Raw genomic sequence first — 19,944 nt, forward strand, 5'->3', positions numbered from 1 at the left:
CTATATCATCATACAATCATCTTCAAGAAACATGGCCACAGCTCTAATTTTCAGGCAATTCCCTCCAGCCTCTCCATTATATCTTGACTAACAAGGTGATATCTATTTAATGCGTAAGAACAACCTCCAGGATAACCTCTGGACTCCGTTTGGAATCTCTCAGCCACTGATGTTTTATTTTGTCTCATTTTACTTTTCTCCCTTTTGGTCAAGAAGATTTTCTCAATCTGTTGATGCTGAGTCTCAGCACATTCTAGGGTTTTTCTCAATCCCTTGATGCTGAGTCTCAGCTCATTCTAGGATTTCTGTTCCATGTTGCCAGGAAGGTCCACACCTCTGGGAGTCATGTCCCACATAGACAGGGTGAGGGTGGTGAGTTTGCTTGTTGTGTTGGCTGGAGAGGGAGGCCACATCTGAGCAACAAAAGACGTTCTCTTGGGGGTGACTCCCAGGCCTAATTTTTAGAAGGCTTGTCCTATCCTTTATGGAGTCAAGTTTCATATGAACAACCCCCAAGATTGGGGGCTCAGCCTATAGCTTTGTTTGTCTGCACTGCCTGGAGAATATCAAGAATTCAACTTGGGGAAGTTGAATTTTCCCTTTCTCACCATTCCCAGAAGTGGACTTTGCAAATACTTTTTTATTCACTGTTTAAATCACTCTAGGATTTATCAGAGCATCACTTTGGACAAACCAACAAAATAGGAGGGCCACGTTTTAAAAATGTTTTTGGCTGTTGTAGTCGATAATTGGACATTTAAAATATGTTTTAGCAATTTGGATTCTGAACCCCTTCCCAGGGTTATTACTGACATTGTTTTTTGTTTGCTTATTTAGTAACTTATCTGGACTAATTCTCTGGTGTTTGTCTCCCCCATATGTGTGGTCACTGATATTTCTGCTAGGTTTTCTTTCAAAAATCTTTTGTTTTTTTTTTAATTTTTAAAACTTGGCTTCTTATAGGTCACTCTTGTATCAGTACAGTTTATTGGTCAGAGAATGCTTGGTCAGAAGTAGTGCTCAAACTCTTTGAACCAGTGAGCTGTTTGGAAGCTGTTATGCACCTCCAGAAAATACTTTTATTTTAATCCATCCCTTTGGGGGGCTGACCTATTATGGTTGGGACCTTTTGATTAGGTGTTTTCAACTGAGATATGACCCACCAAATTAAAGATGGGTCTTAATCCTTTACTGGAGTCCTTTATGAGAGGATAAAGGAACAGAAAGATGTTTAGAGAAAGCTCAGAGAAAAAAAGGACCAGCACATGCTGGCCATGTTATTTCTCACATGACAGAGGAACCCCAGATGCCAGTAGCCTTACTTAAGAGAAAGTATCTTCCCTTTGATGCCTTAATTGGGACATTTTCATGGCTTGAGAACTGTAAATTTGTAAGCTAATAAATCTCCATTGTAAAAGCCAACCCATTTCTACATCCTGGCAGCTTTAGCAAACCAAAACAACCAGCAAGTCTTTTACTCTCTGGTGATAAATCTGTGTGTTGGTTGGAGAACACTTTCAAAGTCAGAGAGTTTATACATTTACCCTAGCTTTCATTTTCTGTCAGGATTTCTCTTGTGCTCTTTGTCTCCTTTCTGTGTACACAAGTCCTCATATTAAGCTAGGGATGTGTGGATAGCTAGGGTACTCTCCAGACAACAGTGATAGAAACCACCATGAGACAATAAACACATAATGAGTAATGAGTCGTCTTTCATATATTTCAGGTTGCTTACCAGTCCATAAACCAGACCTATATTAAGAAACATGAAACAAGTAATTAAAATGTCCATACCAGGACTTTTACCAAGTCAGGAGAGCAGCTATGGCTAAATATCCACCAGCCATGGCTAAAAGTAATGATGACTCTACCCATTTTACATAAAGGAGAGAATTTCCAAGAAGTTTCTCAAGTTATTGCTTTACATCTACATGTCAAAATGATGCAGAGTTAATAAAAATAATAAGATAGCTTGCTCACCAACATCTTCAAACTGGGGAGGGAAAAAATACTCAAAATGTTGTGTGAGCTTTCTCTTAATATAAAGAGTACTGAAGAAATACTACAACATTTCCAAAATGATACAACCCATAAAACAAGATAAAAATAGAAGTTATAAGCACCATGATTTAAGGTGATTTTATTTAAATTCAGATTCAAAGGAAGGAAGACCACTCAACTGTGACAAGAAAAACTATATTCTAAAAAAGTACAGTGGCCAAAATTAAAGTTATTAGGTCCACCCAGGTCCAAGACCCAGGTTATATTGTGGGTGAGTACTGTTTCTTATGATTAGAAAACTGGAATAGACACACATCAATGAAATACCCCAATCTAAATAGAAATAAGAAAAGAATGTTTCTAAAAATTTTAGTGGAAAAAAATGTAAATTCTAAATGAATTACACAATGAATGGAGAACACATTCATCTTTGAGGCAAAGCAGGGCAGGGGAAAATAAGAGAAAAATTTACCTTGTAAATAGAAAAAATTCTTTTTAAGGAAATGGCAGAAGTCGAGAAAGAAAATTATAAGCTAGGGCATTCTTCTGGAGAATTTTGGATTTAATAAAACTATTAGAAAACTAATAAAACTAATAAAAGCAAACCCAGTAATATGCAATGTGAACCAGATGACAATAAATATGAGAAGAATCAGAACAAGTCTTTCAGAGTCAAAATGAATGCCTCAATGAACTGCTGCTATCTCTATCAGAAAATCTGAAAGTGAGTCTTTTAAAAAAATCTTATTTTGAGAATACATTTTTACATTTTATCTAGCATCATAGCTATTCACAGGTAAAGCAAAGACAGATTCGCCCATCTCTAGCATGTTTGTGCTTTGATGTTCAAAGAACTTTCTATTAGATTAAGAGCCAAGGAGAGTTAGTCACATTTTAGAAACAAGGACATCTAAAGCCTAATGTTCAACAGTTTTTAGCTATCTCAATTTATTCTTCCTTTCTCCAACAAACTACAGGGTTAGACTATCTGGATTCTTATCTTGGCTTTGCCACTTGCTAGCTTTGAGCAAGTCATTCATTCTCCAGGTATCTGGGATTCCTCCTCTATAAATGGGATAATAACTTACTTTACCACTTTAAGTTATTGTGAGAATTAAATGATTTAACTGGTGTTCAGAGCTTAGAATAGTGTCTGGCATACATATGTACTGTATAAATATTTGTTAAAAATGAATAAAAAATATTAATCTAAATGATATTATATTTAGATTCTGGATATACAAAGACCAATGCAACATGATGCCTGTTTTCAATAAAGCTTGATGAGGGAATGGATGAATAAACAATTACTACAAAATAACAAGAAAAGTGCTTTGACAGAGATGAGCAGAGTCTATTTCTAAGAACATAAAGAGAACAGTTAACTTCATCACAGGGTAAGTAGTAAGGAGGGGAGAAAATCTGGTTAGTTTACACATTCAGGTTCAGAGTCTTCATAATAATGCCCATCTGCACAAGAATTAGAATGTCAGCCTAATTTACCCAATTCCCATGAGAAAAAAGAGGAGAAAATATTTACTTTCATTTAGCCTAAAGAAGTCTTCCACAAAGAACAAACCAGACACCATAGGAAAACAAGGTGAACTATCTCCACTTGGTATAAAAAAAGAAATATTTTGTCTTTCTAGATTCAAATAGCAGAGGCTACAACAAGTGGTCTTCAATGCTCAGTTTTTTTCTTTCTTTTTTTTGTGTGCTGTGTGGTGGGCCCACATTTCATTCTTTTTCCATGTGAATATCCCATTATTGCAGCACCATTTGTTGAATTTTTGTTTGTTTGTTAGTTTTGCTTGTTTGTTTGTTTTTTGGTAAGTGCATGGACCAGAAATTGAACCCAGATCTCCCTCATGGCAGGTGAAGTACCCTCATACCCCCAATGCTCAGTTTCATTTGCATTGTATATAAGACAGATCTAAAACTTGACCAGGTACTTTCTGAAAACATGATTTTAAAATTAAATGATGAAGTCAAAATGAAAATTCAAAGTAAATTCTTCTTTTTGAGAGTTTTCTCTCTCTCCAGAGAGCAATAGCAAGGACAACCTTAAAAACTGTGTGACCTCTTTTCAAAGTGGCAGAGAAAATTCACATAAACAATCAAGATTAGCCATTACCTTCGCTATCCCTCATTTTATAACTGAGGACTTTGGAAAACAGAACAAAAGAAAATGCTTCAAATTAGAATAGAGATAAATCATTCATACTTTGTCCATTTCTTAAAAATTTTGTGACTTCAGAAGTTAGGCTATACCACATTAAAGCAGAGTTTATTATTAGTAGTAATTATTTTATTATTATTTTACCTTTCCATATGTGTAAGCTTTAGGATCAAAACTGGAGTTCCCTTGTCCAAACTCCTAACCAGTCTGATACAGCTATCTCCAAGTTGAACAGCAATGGTGTTCTTTAGAAGGGTTGCAAAAATCCCTCTAAAGTCTGAACTTTAAGACCTGACACCATTTAAAAGGGAGGATAACACTTGAGTACATTACATTGTCCATGTCTTGACACTTAATATGTATGACTTTGACCCTACTACACAGTGATTTCCATGTTGTTTGAATGTATAAAGCTTATTTTCATCCATTTGTAGACTTAAATTCATATGGATATGGAAGACGTCAAATGATTGCTGCTTAAGAGCTTGTTTCACATCACAATGCAAAGGGTCCTGAGCTTTCATTTAATTATATGATAAACTGCATTTGATAAAATGAATATAAATGTTTGTATATATATACATTTATGTGATTAATAGATACATACATATCTACACACATATAAATATGCAAAAAAGTCCAATTTTCTCCAAAAAATATAAAAAATAGTCACTATTTAACTTTATTGTTCTAAAATATGTAAAGATGAGTTAGGGAAGGCTTATTAATGTTTTTCATAAGAACACTGAGTAACAAACAGCCCAACTGATCTTCATTAAGCAACAGCACTGTGAGATTTCTCTACCATTCCTGCTGCACTTTCACACAACCCACAGACTGCTTCAAGTAATCATTCCTAATCTCTGGGCTCCAGTAACAGGGAAGGAAAAAAGAAGAGATGGATATAAAAGACAACAATTCAATCACAAGCTCTTTTTAAATATTTTAAGACAACATGTCTCATATACTATGAGACAATGAAAGAAAAATACAAATGACATCTTGCTGATGATTAAAGACAAGAAAAGGTTATGAATAAAGATGCTTACCTGTTGCTCCTGCATTCTAGCAGCACCAAGTTCTGAGACAGATAAGGTGAGTTTCTCCTGCTGTTCTGATAAATATTTCTGATAGAGGCTTAGAAGTTCTTGGCATTCTCTATACTGTAGCTGAAGAGGTGAGATTGCAAATTAAGGGAAAAAAAACCCTAAGAAGTAGATTCATACTGCATCCATCAGTGCTGTTTTTCAGATTCCAATAAACAAAAGTGAGACAAAAATGCAACCATATTCAGTAAAAGAGCAGATGAGTAGTCTTCAGATGAACACAGTACATATATCCCCAAAGAAACAATAATTTACAAAGAGAGCAGCAATGGTCATTCCATTTACAGAAAATTTGAATAAATAAAAACAAATCCAAGCACATGAAAATAATGAAATTTGTTATCTGCCTCATACCATATGCAGAAACTAACTCGAAACACATCATAGAACTATTCATAAGACCTAAAGGTATAAAACATATAGACAAAACATCAGCATTTGTAAATCCTTGTGACCCTGGATTAGGTAATAGTCTCTTGATATGACATCAAAAGTACAAGAAATCAAAGAAAATACAGATAAATTGGATTTCAAAATTAAAAACTTTGTGCTGCAAAGGAATATCAAGAAACTTAAAAGACAATCCACAGAATGGGATAAAATATTTACAAATCATATCTAATAAGGGACTGGTATCTAGAATATTAAAAAAAAAAACTTCTGTGCTCACTTCAGCAGCACATATACTAAAATTGGAACGATACAGAGAAGATTAGCATGGCCCCTGCACAAGGAAATTCATGAAACATTCCATATTTAAAAAACAAACTTCTGACAACTCAACAAATAAAAGGATTATTAACTCAACTTAAGAAATGGGCAAAGGATTTGAATTACAGTTCACCAAAGAAGATACTGAATGGTCAACAGGTACATGAAAAGTTACTCAATATCATTAGTTATTAGGAAAATCATTCCATTCTACATATGCAATCAGTAATTCTTAGCATCATCACATAGATGCATGTTCATCATTTCTTAGTACATTTGCATCGATTTGGGAAAAGAACTAGCAAAACAACAGAAAAAGATATGAGCAGTAATTCTTATATGTAATATACAACAACCATTCTTAACTAAATCACATCAACCAGGGAGATGATCTCATTACAGTTTCAAATATACAGTGGTCTAAATAAGCTAATAGGTTTTCAAAGTTAACCCATGTTAGACCAGCCTGGCTAACATGCCTGATTTTTTTCAGCAAGTTCCAAAAGACATGATCTGAGGTGGTCCCAGACCAGCTATGATGCATATAAAAACAAATTTTTATTCTAGTTATTACCATAGGAAGTAATGTTTATAGTAGATGGAAAAATTAGAGCAGACGCAGAATATGAATTTTATTCTCAAAAAACCAGCACAATTATACAATCTAAGAGTTAAAAATGTAACATCTGAAGACAAATCATAGGTAAATTTATTTAAATACATTGTGTGGCAGAATATTAAAAAAGCAGCCCTACCTTTATCAATTTTATGTCATTAAGAAACGAGATTTTGAAACGTGTCCCCCTTCCCTTCCTGCCTAACAAAATGAGAATTCATCCTCCATCTGGAGAAACAAATTTATATTATGAAAATGCAGGTAACATTCTTCACTGATAAAAGGCACAATGAAAGAGAAAACATGTAACTCAGTCATGGCCCGCTGACAGGAAATAACACAATAGATGTAGAAAATCAAACCTAAAGGAAAATGTGCACAAGCCATGACATGAATCTAACACACTAACCACATGTAAGAACTGAGAGAAATAGTAGTCACTGCTACTTCTTCAAAAAGCCATGATGGATAACATAAAATATAAATTAGTATAAGAAAGAATCAAAATCTAACTAAAACTCTGATTAGTTAGCTGAATCAGCTGCTAGAAATGGTCATTTTACAAAGCTACTGCTTAAAGCCTTAACTTCAATAGGCATTATAGAGAAAATAAGCATAAATATCAAAGCAAAATGAATGGAGAGGTGAGTGAAAGAACAAAAACTGTGAGAGAAAAACCTGAGGTGAAGGGAGGAAGGGCCAGAGACAGGATATACAAATAGGCTGCCAAAGTAGAAAGAAATTAAAATTCTTAAACTGGAACAATTCCTTTGGAGTGGTAGAGACCACCTCACCCTACCCTCATCCGATATGTGGAATACTTGGAACTGTTATTTAGTAATCCAGATCTAATAGAGAACCAGATGAAAGGAGGCCTCAGTGAGAGGGGAAAAGAGAGCAACACCAGATTAAAAAAAAAAAGTATCACTTTTAGAGACCAGAAATCCTTGGAAAAATTGGCTGAAACCCCATTCTAGGGTAGGTAAAATATAAAGTGAACCTGAAATATCTTCTTATGCTATAATGAAGGTAAGTGCCAAAATTCGAATAGATTGTGGCCTGTCAAAATGAATAGCAGCTGGGAGTGCGAGGGTAGTTCAGTGGTAGCATTCTCACCCGCTATGCGGGAAGCCCGGTTCAATTCCTGGTCCATGTACTTCCCAAATAAACAAACAAGGAAACCAACAAAAACAAATAAAATTCAACAAATGGTGCTGCAATAATGGGATACTCACATGGAAAAAGAATGAAATGTGACCACTCCATACAGCATACAAAAAAAAAAAAAAAAATGAATAGCAGCTAATCTAGCAGCCAAATCTGGAGCAATTTGAACATCCAAAAGAATAATGACACTAAAGTAGTAGCAAACTGAATAAACAAAAATTCACCAGACCACTTCAAAAGGGAAGAGAAAGGTGAAAGGGGAAAAAAAGGGAAGTCTTTCTTTACAGAAGAATGCAGCTAATCACTTAAAATGACCAGATTTTTTAAATTACGACTTTACAATCCCCAATGTAATAACTACTTCAGACAAGGATTATTGATAGCTACTAAAATGATTAGGTAAAAGGTTACTGAGTAAGATATTCATAAGGTGTCAAGATTATTTACTCAACGAAAAGAAAAAAATGTGCTTTCACAATGGCAAAATCTGCTGGTTACTGCCAAAATGAAGTGATTTAATTTAGGATCACCAATAGTGGAGAAAACTGAAATTACGCACTTCCTCGTGTATGAAGTAGAAAACGCTACCTATAAATTCTCTTGTAAAATATGTTTTACCTAAATCTAATCAAACCTACCGACCTAACTCCTATTTTCAGGAATTAGAAGGAATAAAGGAACAAGTTAAATTATACCACAAGGAAACAATCAGACAAACCCAGAATGTGGCAAATTTTGTAAAGCACTTGGCTGAATTCTTCAAATGTTCAATGTCCTGGGGATAAAAGGATGGATGAGGTACACCTATTTGAGATTAAGAGCTCAAAGGCACACAACCAACTGCAGTCCATGAACCATGATTGGATCCTATCCCAGGCATAGAAATAGCTATAAAAGGAATTCTTGGGACAATTAGGGATATTTGAATATGGACTGAAGAAGTTGATACTATGGAACTACTTGTCAATTTCCCTAGGTGTCATATTGTTCTTAGAATCAAGCGGTTTATAAAAGGGAATGTTCTTAATTTTAGGAGATGACTTTGAAGTATTAAGGGGTGACATATAATGTCTACCATTTTCAAGTGGTTCAGAAAAATAAATATTTTTATATATTTTATATAGGAAGATAAATTTATATACAAATATATAAATGTAGAGGAGAAAAAATATAGCAGAATGTTAAAAACTGTACAATTTAGGTGGAGGGTATATGGTAGTCCACAGAACTATTTTGCAAACTTTTTATATATATGAAATTTGCCATAATAAAAAAATATAGCTTTTGTCTTTCTGGAAAATAATTTTTTCTACTATTACTTGTCTCTTCTTGTCTTCCTATTTCCATCATGAGTTGGCATGGGAGGAGCAGAAATCTAAGTATCAGGTCAGACTCCTAAGAGCTCTCTACAACTCCAAGCATCCATGATCACTGAGTCAAGTGACAAGTTGTCAAGTGACACAATGTCACCATGACCTAACTGAAACTATCCTTTGACATAAGAATAGGCATGTTCAAGGGAGCACAAAAACCAAACCAAAACAAAAGAAGATCATGCAAAAGGTTTCTTGCACACAGAAATAAAAATAAGATACTATAAACTATATGTCAAAAAAAATTAGATGACCTAAGACGAAATGGACAAATTCCTAGAAACACACAAACCACCCACACAGACTCAAGAAGAAACAGATTTCAACAGACCAATAACAAGAAAACAGACTGAACCAGTAATCAAAAGCTTCCAACAAAGAAAGGCCCAGGACCAGATGTCTTCACTGTTGAATTTTACAAAACATTACAAGAAGGATGAATACCAGTACTGCTCAAACTCATCCAAAAAACTGAAGAAGGAACACTTCCCAACTCATTCTATGAGTCAGCATCACCCTAATACCAAACCCAAATAAAGATACTACAAGAAAAGAAAATTAGAGACCAATATCCCTTATGAATATAGAGGCAAATATCATCAGCAAAATACCAGCAAACTGAATCCAACAGCACATTATAAGAATTATACATCATCATCAAATGAGATTTATCAACATAAGATATGGGTGAGCACAAGAAAATCAATTAATGTAATATACCACATTAACAGAACAAAGGGGGGGGGAACCATTTGATCATGTAAATGGATGCAGAAAAGGCATTTGACAAAATCCAACACCATTTCTTGATAAAACATGTATCAAACTAGGAAAGAAAAGGAAACTTCCACAATATGATAAAGAGCACATATGAAAAACCCACTGCTAACATCATATTCTATAGTGAAAGAGCAAAAGCTTTCCCACTAAGATTTGGAAAAAAGGCAAGGATGCCCACTATCACCACTGTTATTCAACACGGCACTGCAACGTCTAGCCAGAGCAATTTAGGTAATTCAAAGAAATGAAAGGCATCCAAACTGGAAAGGAAGAAGTAAACTTTCCCAGCCTGCAGACAACATGGTTCCATATATAGAAAATCCTGAAAACTACAAAAACAAAAAACAAAAACAAAAAAAACTGTGATAGCTAATAAACAATTTCAGTAACATGGTGGGGTACAAGATCAACATACAAAAATCAGTGGTGGGAGAAGCATAAAACTGGAAACTGTCCTGATGGTCCAAACAGCCTAATGTGGAAGTCTGAAGCCCTCAGGAGTACACAGGCAGGGAGACAGGGACTAGGAAGTAACCCAAGCCATGTTCCTTGAACACGCTACCCTCAGTGGCACAGAACCACAACTCACCCCACACTCCATGCACCTGAACCCTGTCACCCAAGCCCCTCCCCATGCTCCAAGCACTCCCGCATGGGTACCTGGTACCTGCTCCCCACTCCCACCCCAAGCATGTACTTACCTCTCCTGCAAAAGTGCAGTCTCACTCCACCCCTCCTAAGCCCCACCTTGCCATCTCTGCCCTCTGCAGGTGGTTGCCACTGCATAAAAGCTACTTACCACCATACCCAGGCTACACATGACCCCCTCCCCAGCTCATAAATTCGTGCAACTCCACTTTGCACACCCTGAGCTCTGTGCATGGGTACATCAGTTTATGGCCCTCCAAGATATGACTATGCACATGGCCCCCAGTAACACCCCTCTGAGCAAGCCCTGACCTACGCAGCCGGGCCAAATCCACCCCCGGCCCACATAGGTGCAATGCCAACCTGCTACCCTGAGCTCTGGGCGTGCACACAAAGGGCCAGGCACCCTAGACCAGCACACACCAGGGCCCCACCCCCATGCGCCCACAGAGCCACATCTTCCCTGCCACTGGGCGCCCATGCTCACAGGCACCAGTGTAGCATCCCCAACCTACGCCTGTACCTGCACTGCAATGCATCACCACATTGCTGTGCCCCACTCTGCGCCCCGCATCCTGCTCCAATCCAACTCGCAAATACAAAACTTTAGACCACTGAAGGAAATCAACTTCCAAGGTAAACCAATCAAGATATTTAAATGTTGTAGAGACAAAAGAAGATCACTAAACATATCATGAGGCAGTGAGATATAGCTCAGCCTAACAACCAAATTAAAACACTAGAGAAGACACGGACATTGGACCAACTAATCAAAGATGGTCATATAACTCTAGTGAAAAAATAAATGAAATGGCTAATTACATAAAGGAGATCAAGAAGACACTAAAAGAGCACAAAGAGGAATTTGAAAGAATAAATAGAAAAACAGACATCATAGAGATTAACGATGCTGTAGGCTGGATAGACTTTGGGGAAAACGGCAGAGTGGAGTGAGTTCACTTCTGCTCTGTGAAACAAGATAGGAGAAGGGGAGAAAATGCCCAGGACTGCAGTTCCCAGGGTGTGAGCAAACTAGGAGGGTCTTTAGGTAGTTCTGGGGAAGAGCATTGGTGGATCAGGATAGAGCGAGTGGGTCAGCTGACAGGGATCCCCACTGGATGGGCTGCAGTGCACCAAGGAGGTGTGATTGGAGGAAACTGACCCTCCTCGGCTCCAGCCTGCACAGCTGCCCACATGGAAAACCTCCCCATGTGGTTGTGGTGGACAGCACCTGCAGGGAGCCCAGAGGCCAGTAATCGTCCACCACCGGGCAGGCCTCAGGGTAGGGCGAGCGGTCACCTGGTCAAGAGCAGATATAGCCTGCCGCAACTGTGGTATCTGGCAGACCTACCAGAGCTGGTACCCTATGTGCTGGTTAGCCTCCCAATACCCGGGCAGACCCGCTGGCTGGCTGGCTGCCGCTGTAGGAGTAGCACGCCTGCTGAGCACAATGATGTTGAGTCACTCCAGCAAGGAGGGGCGGGGCTGAGGGAAGAGACTCCAGCTCGCCATCTGCTGGCCAGATGCAGTTAGTGCCGTTGAGCTGCACTAGAAAGGAAAGGGAGAGCTTGAGGGAGGAGGAGCCTCAGGGTCACCACAGGCTGGGGAGAAGGGGTAAATGCAGGCGAGCTAAGTTACCATCAGCCTAGGTCTTTATTTTTATTTTTAATTTTTTATTCCTTAATTATTTTTTATTTTTTTCTTAACATTTTCCTCCTTTTAAAAATATTATTTTTATACTTTTATTAGTTATATAATTGTTCTTTTCATCTTTTAATTATTACTTGCTTATTTATTTATTTATTTTGCATGGGCAAGCACCAGGAACATTTTTTTATTTTTTATACTTTTATTCGTTACTTTCTATTTTTTATTTCACATACTATTTTTTATTATTCCATTTCACTTATTTTTATTATTACTATTATTATTTTTCTTTTAAATTTTCTCTCTCTGGTGGGCATCAGCCTGACTTCACTTCCAGTACATCCTCAGTTATCTCCTTTTGATTCTGATGCCTACTAGTGTTGAGGTATATTTTGTTGTGGTTCTTGTTTTGTGTTTTTGTGTGTGTGCATAGGCTGGGAGTCCAGCCTTGGTCTCCTGCATGGTGGACAGTCATTCTGCCACTGGAGTACCCCTGCGCCCCAGTCTAGCTTCTAACAGACCCTTAAGTTGAAATGCATTCCCTACTTGAGATCTGGACCTTGGTTTGGTGGAGAATAACTGACAAAAAAAGTGCAAAAGCAAACATTCAGCAAAAACTAAGTAAATACAAAACTTTAGAAGAGTGAAGAAAACCAACTTGCAAAATTATCATATCAAGATAATCAAATGCTCCAAACACAACAGAAAATCACAGAGCATATGAAGAGTCAAGCAGAAAGGCCAGCCAAATGACCAAACCAAATCCAGAGGGGACACAGAATATGGAACAACTACTCAAGGACATTTATAAAGAAATAAAGGATATCAGGAAGATACCAGAAATGCATAAAGAATACGGGAGATTAAACAGAAAAATGGCAGATCTCACAGAAATGAAAGTTACAGTACACCAAACAAAAAATATACTGGGAGACACACAACAGCAGATTCGAAGAAGGAGAAAGAAGAATAAGTGAGCTAGAAGATAGAACAACAGAACTAGAGTACACAAAAGAAAAAATGGCAAGAAAGATGGAAAAAATGCAACTGATTTTAAGGAGATGATGGACAACAAGAGGCACACAAATATAAGAATTACTGGTGTCCCAGAAGGAGAAGAGAGAGTAAAGAGTTGGGAAAGTTAGTTGAAGATAAAATCGGAGAAAACTTCCCAACTCTTATAAAAGACACAAATATGCAAATCAAAGAGGCCCAGCAAACACCACATAGAATAAATCCAAACAGCCCACTTCAAGACACATACTAATCAGACTGTCAGTTGTTGAAGAGAAACAGAAAGTCCTGAAAGCAATATGAGAAATGCAATCTACTACACATAAGGGAAAACATATAAGACTGACTTCAGGCCACAAGGAAGCAAGAAGGCAGTGGTATGATATTTTTAAGATCCTTAATGAGAAAGGCTTTCAGCACAGAATTTTTTATCCAATCAAGCTATCCTTCAAAATGGAGGGAGAGATTAAAATCTTCAAAGACGAAGAAAGATTGAGAGAACTAGTCAACAAGAGATGAGCCCCACAAGAAATACTAAAGGGAGCCCTGTCACTGATAACAAAAAGGAGGAGGAGGTCTGGAGGAGAACACAGAATTGAAGAATATGAGTAAAGGTAATTTAAAGGAAAAAAGAGAGTGAAGGAAAATAAAGGATAGATAGGGTATGACTCCACTTTTATAACCATGGTAAAGGTAAAATTAGAGGCTTATAATATAGAATATAAGGAACTTAGAGATATATAGAAGCTAGAGATGGGTGAACAGTTAGCTAATCAGGTTGCACTCAAATGTAAAGGAATAGTTAGATGTGAAGGCGGTTCTCTAGTTGGTCTATAAGTAATATCATATTGAAGATGAACGTGATTGAAAGGGATTGTATAGACTTATGTGTCCCACTGATTAACACTAGAAATATAAATAAGTTCTTGCATGAACTACTTCAAAGGTACAATTCATGTACAGAGTGTTTAAGTCCAGGGTACAGGGGGAAAACTACTATTGCATGTTTTGGTCTACGTTTAACAGGAAAACATCAGCAGTACATCAGCAACAGCAGGGGTAAATAAGGGGGGAGGGACAAGAGTTAAGGGGAGGTTTAGATTTCCTATTTGGTGAGGGTGTATTTGTTGGTTATCTTTCTTTTTGGAACAATGAAATTATCTAAAATTGAGAGTGTTGATGAACTGTGGACTTTGGGCATTATACATGATGCTTAATGAATGCAGGTGGCTGAAGGATGCACTGACTGAGAAGTAGATTGGTGAACAATGGTGTGTACATATGATTGAATATTGTACTACTACAAAAAGGAATGAAGTTGTGAGGCATGTAACTATATGAATGACCTTGTGGGACACTCGGTGAGGCAAAATAAGCCAGAAACGAAAGAACAATTATTGTATGGACTCCTTTAGAAAATGCTTATAAGAAAACAGGGTCCTAGATTGTAAGCTCTTATCACAGACACATTTAGTCTGGAGTGGTAATTATTATTTCTGGATTTTGAGAAGCTGTTTTATATACATATAATTTGGTATTCAGAGGTAATAATGAAGCCGATCCAGACAGGAGTAAGGTCATTCAGAACACAGGGGTAAGGAAGACACTGCCTATATTTTAGAACCTCACCTATTCTTTGAGACCAAAGGAAGAAAGGTTATTTTGTCCGTAACCTAAATTTTTTATAGCATATAGTCTAACTAAACCTGTCTGGATAGATCATTTTAAGAATCGAAACCCAGGGAGCCCAGAATAAGAATAAGGGCCTTTAATCCTGCATAGCTTAAAGTAATGCCTGGATATATCCTAGAATATGTTAAGCAGACAAACAAAATGTATTGGCAAAGTCCCTTTAGGGATAGGAGAAAAATTTGGAACTATTAAACTTTACCATCAGGGAATTCCCTGATACTGTTAAACATTAGGGACACCCAAATCAATAGGCCAAGCCCTTGATATTGAGGCTTGCTCTTGTGAAGCTTATGCCTATTGGAGAAGCTTAGCCTACCTATAGGTATGCCTAAGAGTTACTTCTGGAGGACCTCTTTTGTTGCTCAGATGTGGCCTCATTCTCTCTAAGCACAACTGTGCAAGACAAATCATTGCCCTCCCGCTTATATGGGACATGACATCCAGGGGAAAAGCCTCCCTGGTAGCATAGGAAATGACTCCCAGGGATGAGTCCAGACCTGGCACCATGGGATCAATAATGCTGTCCTGACCAAAAGGAGGAAAAGAAGTATAACAAATAAGATAGCAGTGGCTGAGAGAGTTCAAATGGAGTCGAGAGGCTACACTGGAGGTCACTCTTACATAAGCTTCAATTAGACATTGCTACCTATCATAACTTGCCAAACCCCAACCAAAACCCTTCCAGCCAAATCCTAAAGAACACCTAGGGCAATATATAAGATTCTGCAAATGTTTCATGCACTAGGCTTACTTTCCAGAAACTTACAACCTCCAGATGGGTCCCTGGATCAGATAAGCCCTGAAATGCAGAGGGGTCTGCCTCTCCAGAACATCAACTAGTTCCATCCCCCATCCCATATTATTGACAACTCCTTCCAAAGGGAAAAGTTAGAATGGGTTTAGCTGAAATACCCCTAAAGAGTGGGAAAAAGATCAAAGGTGATGGTGGAGTTATATAGAGAAGGTAGGGTTTAACAAATGAGTATGACTGATGAATCATTATATTGATAATCCTCTTATCCTATGTTCTGGAGCAGCTAGAAGGAAGAATCTAGATGATGGTAAGGTGGCCCATGACAAACTCTGGAATCTGTCTTATAAAATACTTGTTGAAGACTGCTTTGAAAAGTATAACTTTTTTCTTTCTTTTCTTTGTATATATGTTATAGTATACAATAAAAAAAGCTAAATAAAATTAAATAAATGCAAGAAAAAATAAAAATAATGCAGCATTCATAGCTCCATCAGCCAAAGGGAAAAAAAAAGAACCTCAACATGGTTCAGAGGTTCAGATTGCAAATCAAGTATCTGCAAAAGTGTTTTTTCTTTCTTAAAAAAACTACCATAACAGTATACAGTAGAATATTCAATGCATACTTCCCATTTTGTCACACAGAATATTAAAAGTCTTATTCACATTAGTCAAGATTTTTAAAAATAATTTTTATTGTTTTATTAAGAACATATAAAAGAGAACTAAGCTTTTCTTTTTAACCATGAGATGGGTCAATGAACAATACAATGACTACAAGTACAGTTTGGCACCACTGCCTTGATTAGTGCTAAAACACCAGCAGTTTACCAACTATTTCTTTTGTAATATTCAATGCAAGTGTCAACATAATGAAAAAAGCAACTATTGCCTTAGTATGCTTATAAATTAGTTTGACCTCTTGGACCCCCTAAAATAGCCTTGAGACCCCCAGTGTCCATGAACCACATTTTAGGAATCATTATTAGATGTACTAGAAGTAGATTGGTTGGACTGTATCTTGCACATTTTTGTATTCTGTGTTTATATTTAAGCGTAGAATTGTTTTCTAAAATAGCTCTAAGCAGTATCATTCCCACCAACATGGCTGTATTATGAACTTAACCAATACTTGATTTTGATGGACAATCTAAACTTGCCAAAATAATGGGCATAAAAACGGTATCTACTGTTTATCTTAATTTGCATGCATCTTCCTAATTACCAATGCAGTTGAGCATATTTTCATGTGTTTGTCATTCACATATCTTTTGGTGTATGTTCCTATTAATGTATTTTGCCTATTTTTCTGTTGGGTTGTCTTTTTCTTATCCCAATAATTCAAATATATCAGTGGTGTTTTTTTTTTTTTTTTTTTTTTTTTTTTTTAAAGGAAAGACAGAGAGAAGGAAGGAAGGATAGAAGGAAGGAAGGAAGGAAGAAAGGGAAACATTTTCTTGTTTTATTGTATTCTGTTTCTCCGTATTTGTTACATGGGCTGGGGCCGGGAATCGAACCGAGGTCCTCCGGCATAGCAGGCAAGCACTTTGCCCGCTGAGCCACCGCGGCCCGCCCTCAGTGGTGTTTTTAATGGGATTAAATTTTTCTTCTGCATCTATTACGATGGTTACACAATATTTTCCCCTTTAACTTTTAATTTTGAACAAAATTGCATTCCTTGGATGCACTCAACTTAGTAATGATTATTGCATTGTTTATATACTGTTGGATTTGTTCTACCTAAATTTTTTTCTACTTACATTTTGTCTAGGATTTTATGCATGAGTAAAATTGGTGTGTAGTTTAAAAAAAACAGTGTTGTCTCTAAACACTACTGAACAATCTGATGAAGAAATCAAGAAAAATTCCATTTACAATAGCAACTAAAAGAATCAAATATCTAGGAAAAGATTTATTCAAGGATATAAAGCAATTCTACAAGGAAAACTACAAAACATTGCCAAAAGAAATTTAAAAAGGACCTAAATAAATTGAAAGACATTCCATGCTGATGGATCAGAAGACTAAATATTGTCAATTAGATTCATAGCAATTAACAGATTTAATGCAATCCCAATAAAAATTCCAACAACCTTCTTTGCAGAAATGAAACAGTCAATCACTAAGTTTATATGGAAGAGTGAGGAGCCCCAAATAACTATAACTATCTTTAAAAGGAATTAAGTTGGAGGATTCACACTTCCCAATTTTAAAACTTAGTACAAAACTACAGTAGTTAAAATAGTATGGTACTGGAATAAGGACAGATATATAGACCAATGGAGTCAAACTGAGAGTTGAGAAATGGCCCCTCATATCTACAGCCAATTGATTTTTGACTAAATAGATCCTCATATTTACAGCCAACTGATTTTTGACAAGGGTGCTAAGTCCACTCAATGGGGAAAGAACAGTCTCTTCAACAAATGGTGCTGGGAACGCTGGATAGCTATACGAAAAAGAATGGAGATGGACCTCTAGCTCTCACCATATACAAAAATTAACTTGAAATGTATCAAAAACCTGAATATAAAACCAGGACCTCAAAACTCCTAGAAGATGATGTAGGAAAGCATCTTGAGGGCTTCATGTTAGGTAATGTTTCTTATACTTTATACATAAAGCATGAGCACAAAAGAAAAAATAGATAAATGGGACTTCATCAGAATTAAAAATTTTTCTGCATCAAAGGATTTCATTATTAAAGTAAAAAGACAATCTACAGAATGGGATAAAATACTTGGAAAATACAATCTGATAAGGGTTTAATGTCTAGAATATATAAAGAGACCCTACAGCTCAACAACAAAAAGACAAGCAATTCAATTTAAAATGGTCAAAAGGCTTGACTAGACATTTCTCCAAAGAAGATATACAAATGGCAAAAGAAGCAAATGAAAAGAGGCTCAACATCATTAGCCATTAGGAACATACAAATCAAAACAAGAAACCATTTCATACCAAGTAGAATGGCTATTATTAAAAAAACAAAACAAAAACCCACCACCAACAAGAATTAAGTGTTGTAGAGAATAGTGGAGAAATAGAAACACTTGTTCATTGTTGCTAGGAATATATACCAAACAGTTTGATGGTTTCTCAGAAGTATAGAATTATCATTTGACCTGACAATCCTACTTCTAGGTTTATACCCACAAGAATTGAAAGCAGGGACTCAAACAGATATTTGCACATGGATGTTCATGGTGGCATTATTCACAATTACCAAAAGATGAAAGTAACTCAAGTGTCCATCAACACATGAATAGATTAAAAAAAAATGTGGTCTATCTCAAAATGGAATATTATTCAGCCATGAAAAGGAACAATGAAAAGGAACAAAGTTCTGATATGTGCAATAACATAGATGAATCCTGAAGACATAATCTTGAGTGAAATAAGCTAGGAGAAAAATTGTATGAGCTCACTGATATGAAATAATTATTATAAGCAAATTCAGAGTGAGAAATTAGAATACATTACCAGGGGCTAGGGTGGGGTTGGAAATGGTGAGTTAACTCTTAATTGGTACAGAGTTTCTGTTTGAGTTGATGGAATAGTCATGATGGTAATGCAACTTTGTGAATGCAATTAACACCACTGAATTATATAACTGAATGTGCTTAAAAGAGAAATTTTAGGTGGTATACACGTTGCTAGAACAACAACAATAAAAATACCAGAGGACTGTACCACACAGTGAACCCTCATGTTAACTCTACACTATAGTTAATTAGTACAATTATAATGATACTCTCTCATCAACTGTAACATATATACCATACTAATGTAAACTGTTAAATACTGGGGTAGGTAGATGGGAACTTTGTATTTTCTCCATGATCTTTCTGTAAATCTACAAGTTTTCTAGCTAAAACAAACAAAAAAAAACCCAGGAAGATCAGAATCAGAGATAGAGATGTAACATCAAAAGCAGAGATCAGGGTGGTGCAACAATGGCTCAGTGGCAGAATTCTCACCTGCCATGTTGGAGAACCAGGTTCAATTCCTGGTCCCTGCCTGTGCAAAGAAAAGAAAGAAAAAAAAAGCTGAGATCAGAGTGATAAAGCCACACTCCAAGGAATGCAGATGGCTTCCAGAAGCTGGAAAAGATAAGAAATGACCTTTCCCCTAGAGTTTCCAAAAGGAACACAGCCTTACCTTGATTTTAGCCTCATAAGACCCATTTTGGATCTCTTGCCTCCAGAACTGTAAATAAATTGCATTGTTTTAAGCAAAAAAAAAAAAAAAAGTTTCTT

The 19,944-nt window shown here is 36.6% G+C and overlaps 1 protein-coding gene and 1 pseudogene across 9 annotated transcripts in view; one reads left to right on the forward strand and one right to left on the reverse strand.

Moving 5' to 3' along the window:
- Positions 1 to 19,944, reverse strand: part of KIAA1328 (KIAA1328 ortholog) — a 495,375-nt gene that overhangs the window by 338,859 nt on the left and 136,572 nt on the right. For all 9 annotated transcript variants that reach the window (XR_013165170.1, XM_077135596.1, XM_077135599.1 and 6 more), the window contains one exon: positions 5,230 to 5,357. Coding sequence is in view for 8 of the 9 variants with exons in the window: in XM_077135596.1 (XP_076991711.1) it covers positions 5,230 to 5,357 (128 nt within the window). In the remaining variant the exon portion in view is untranslated. The remainder of the gene's footprint in view (positions 1 to 5,229; positions 5,358 to 19,944) is intronic.
- LOC143662801 (U6 spliceosomal RNA) lies at positions 5,949 to 6,046 on the forward strand (annotated as a pseudogene).

The sequence above is a fragment of the Tamandua tetradactyla genome, chromosome 18 (assembly GCF_023851605.1).
Source record: "Tamandua tetradactyla isolate mTamTet1 chromosome 18, mTamTet1.pri, whole genome shotgun sequence".
In the NCBI taxonomy this organism is placed as follows: domain Eukaryota; kingdom Metazoa; phylum Chordata; class Mammalia; order Pilosa; family Myrmecophagidae; genus Tamandua; species Tamandua tetradactyla.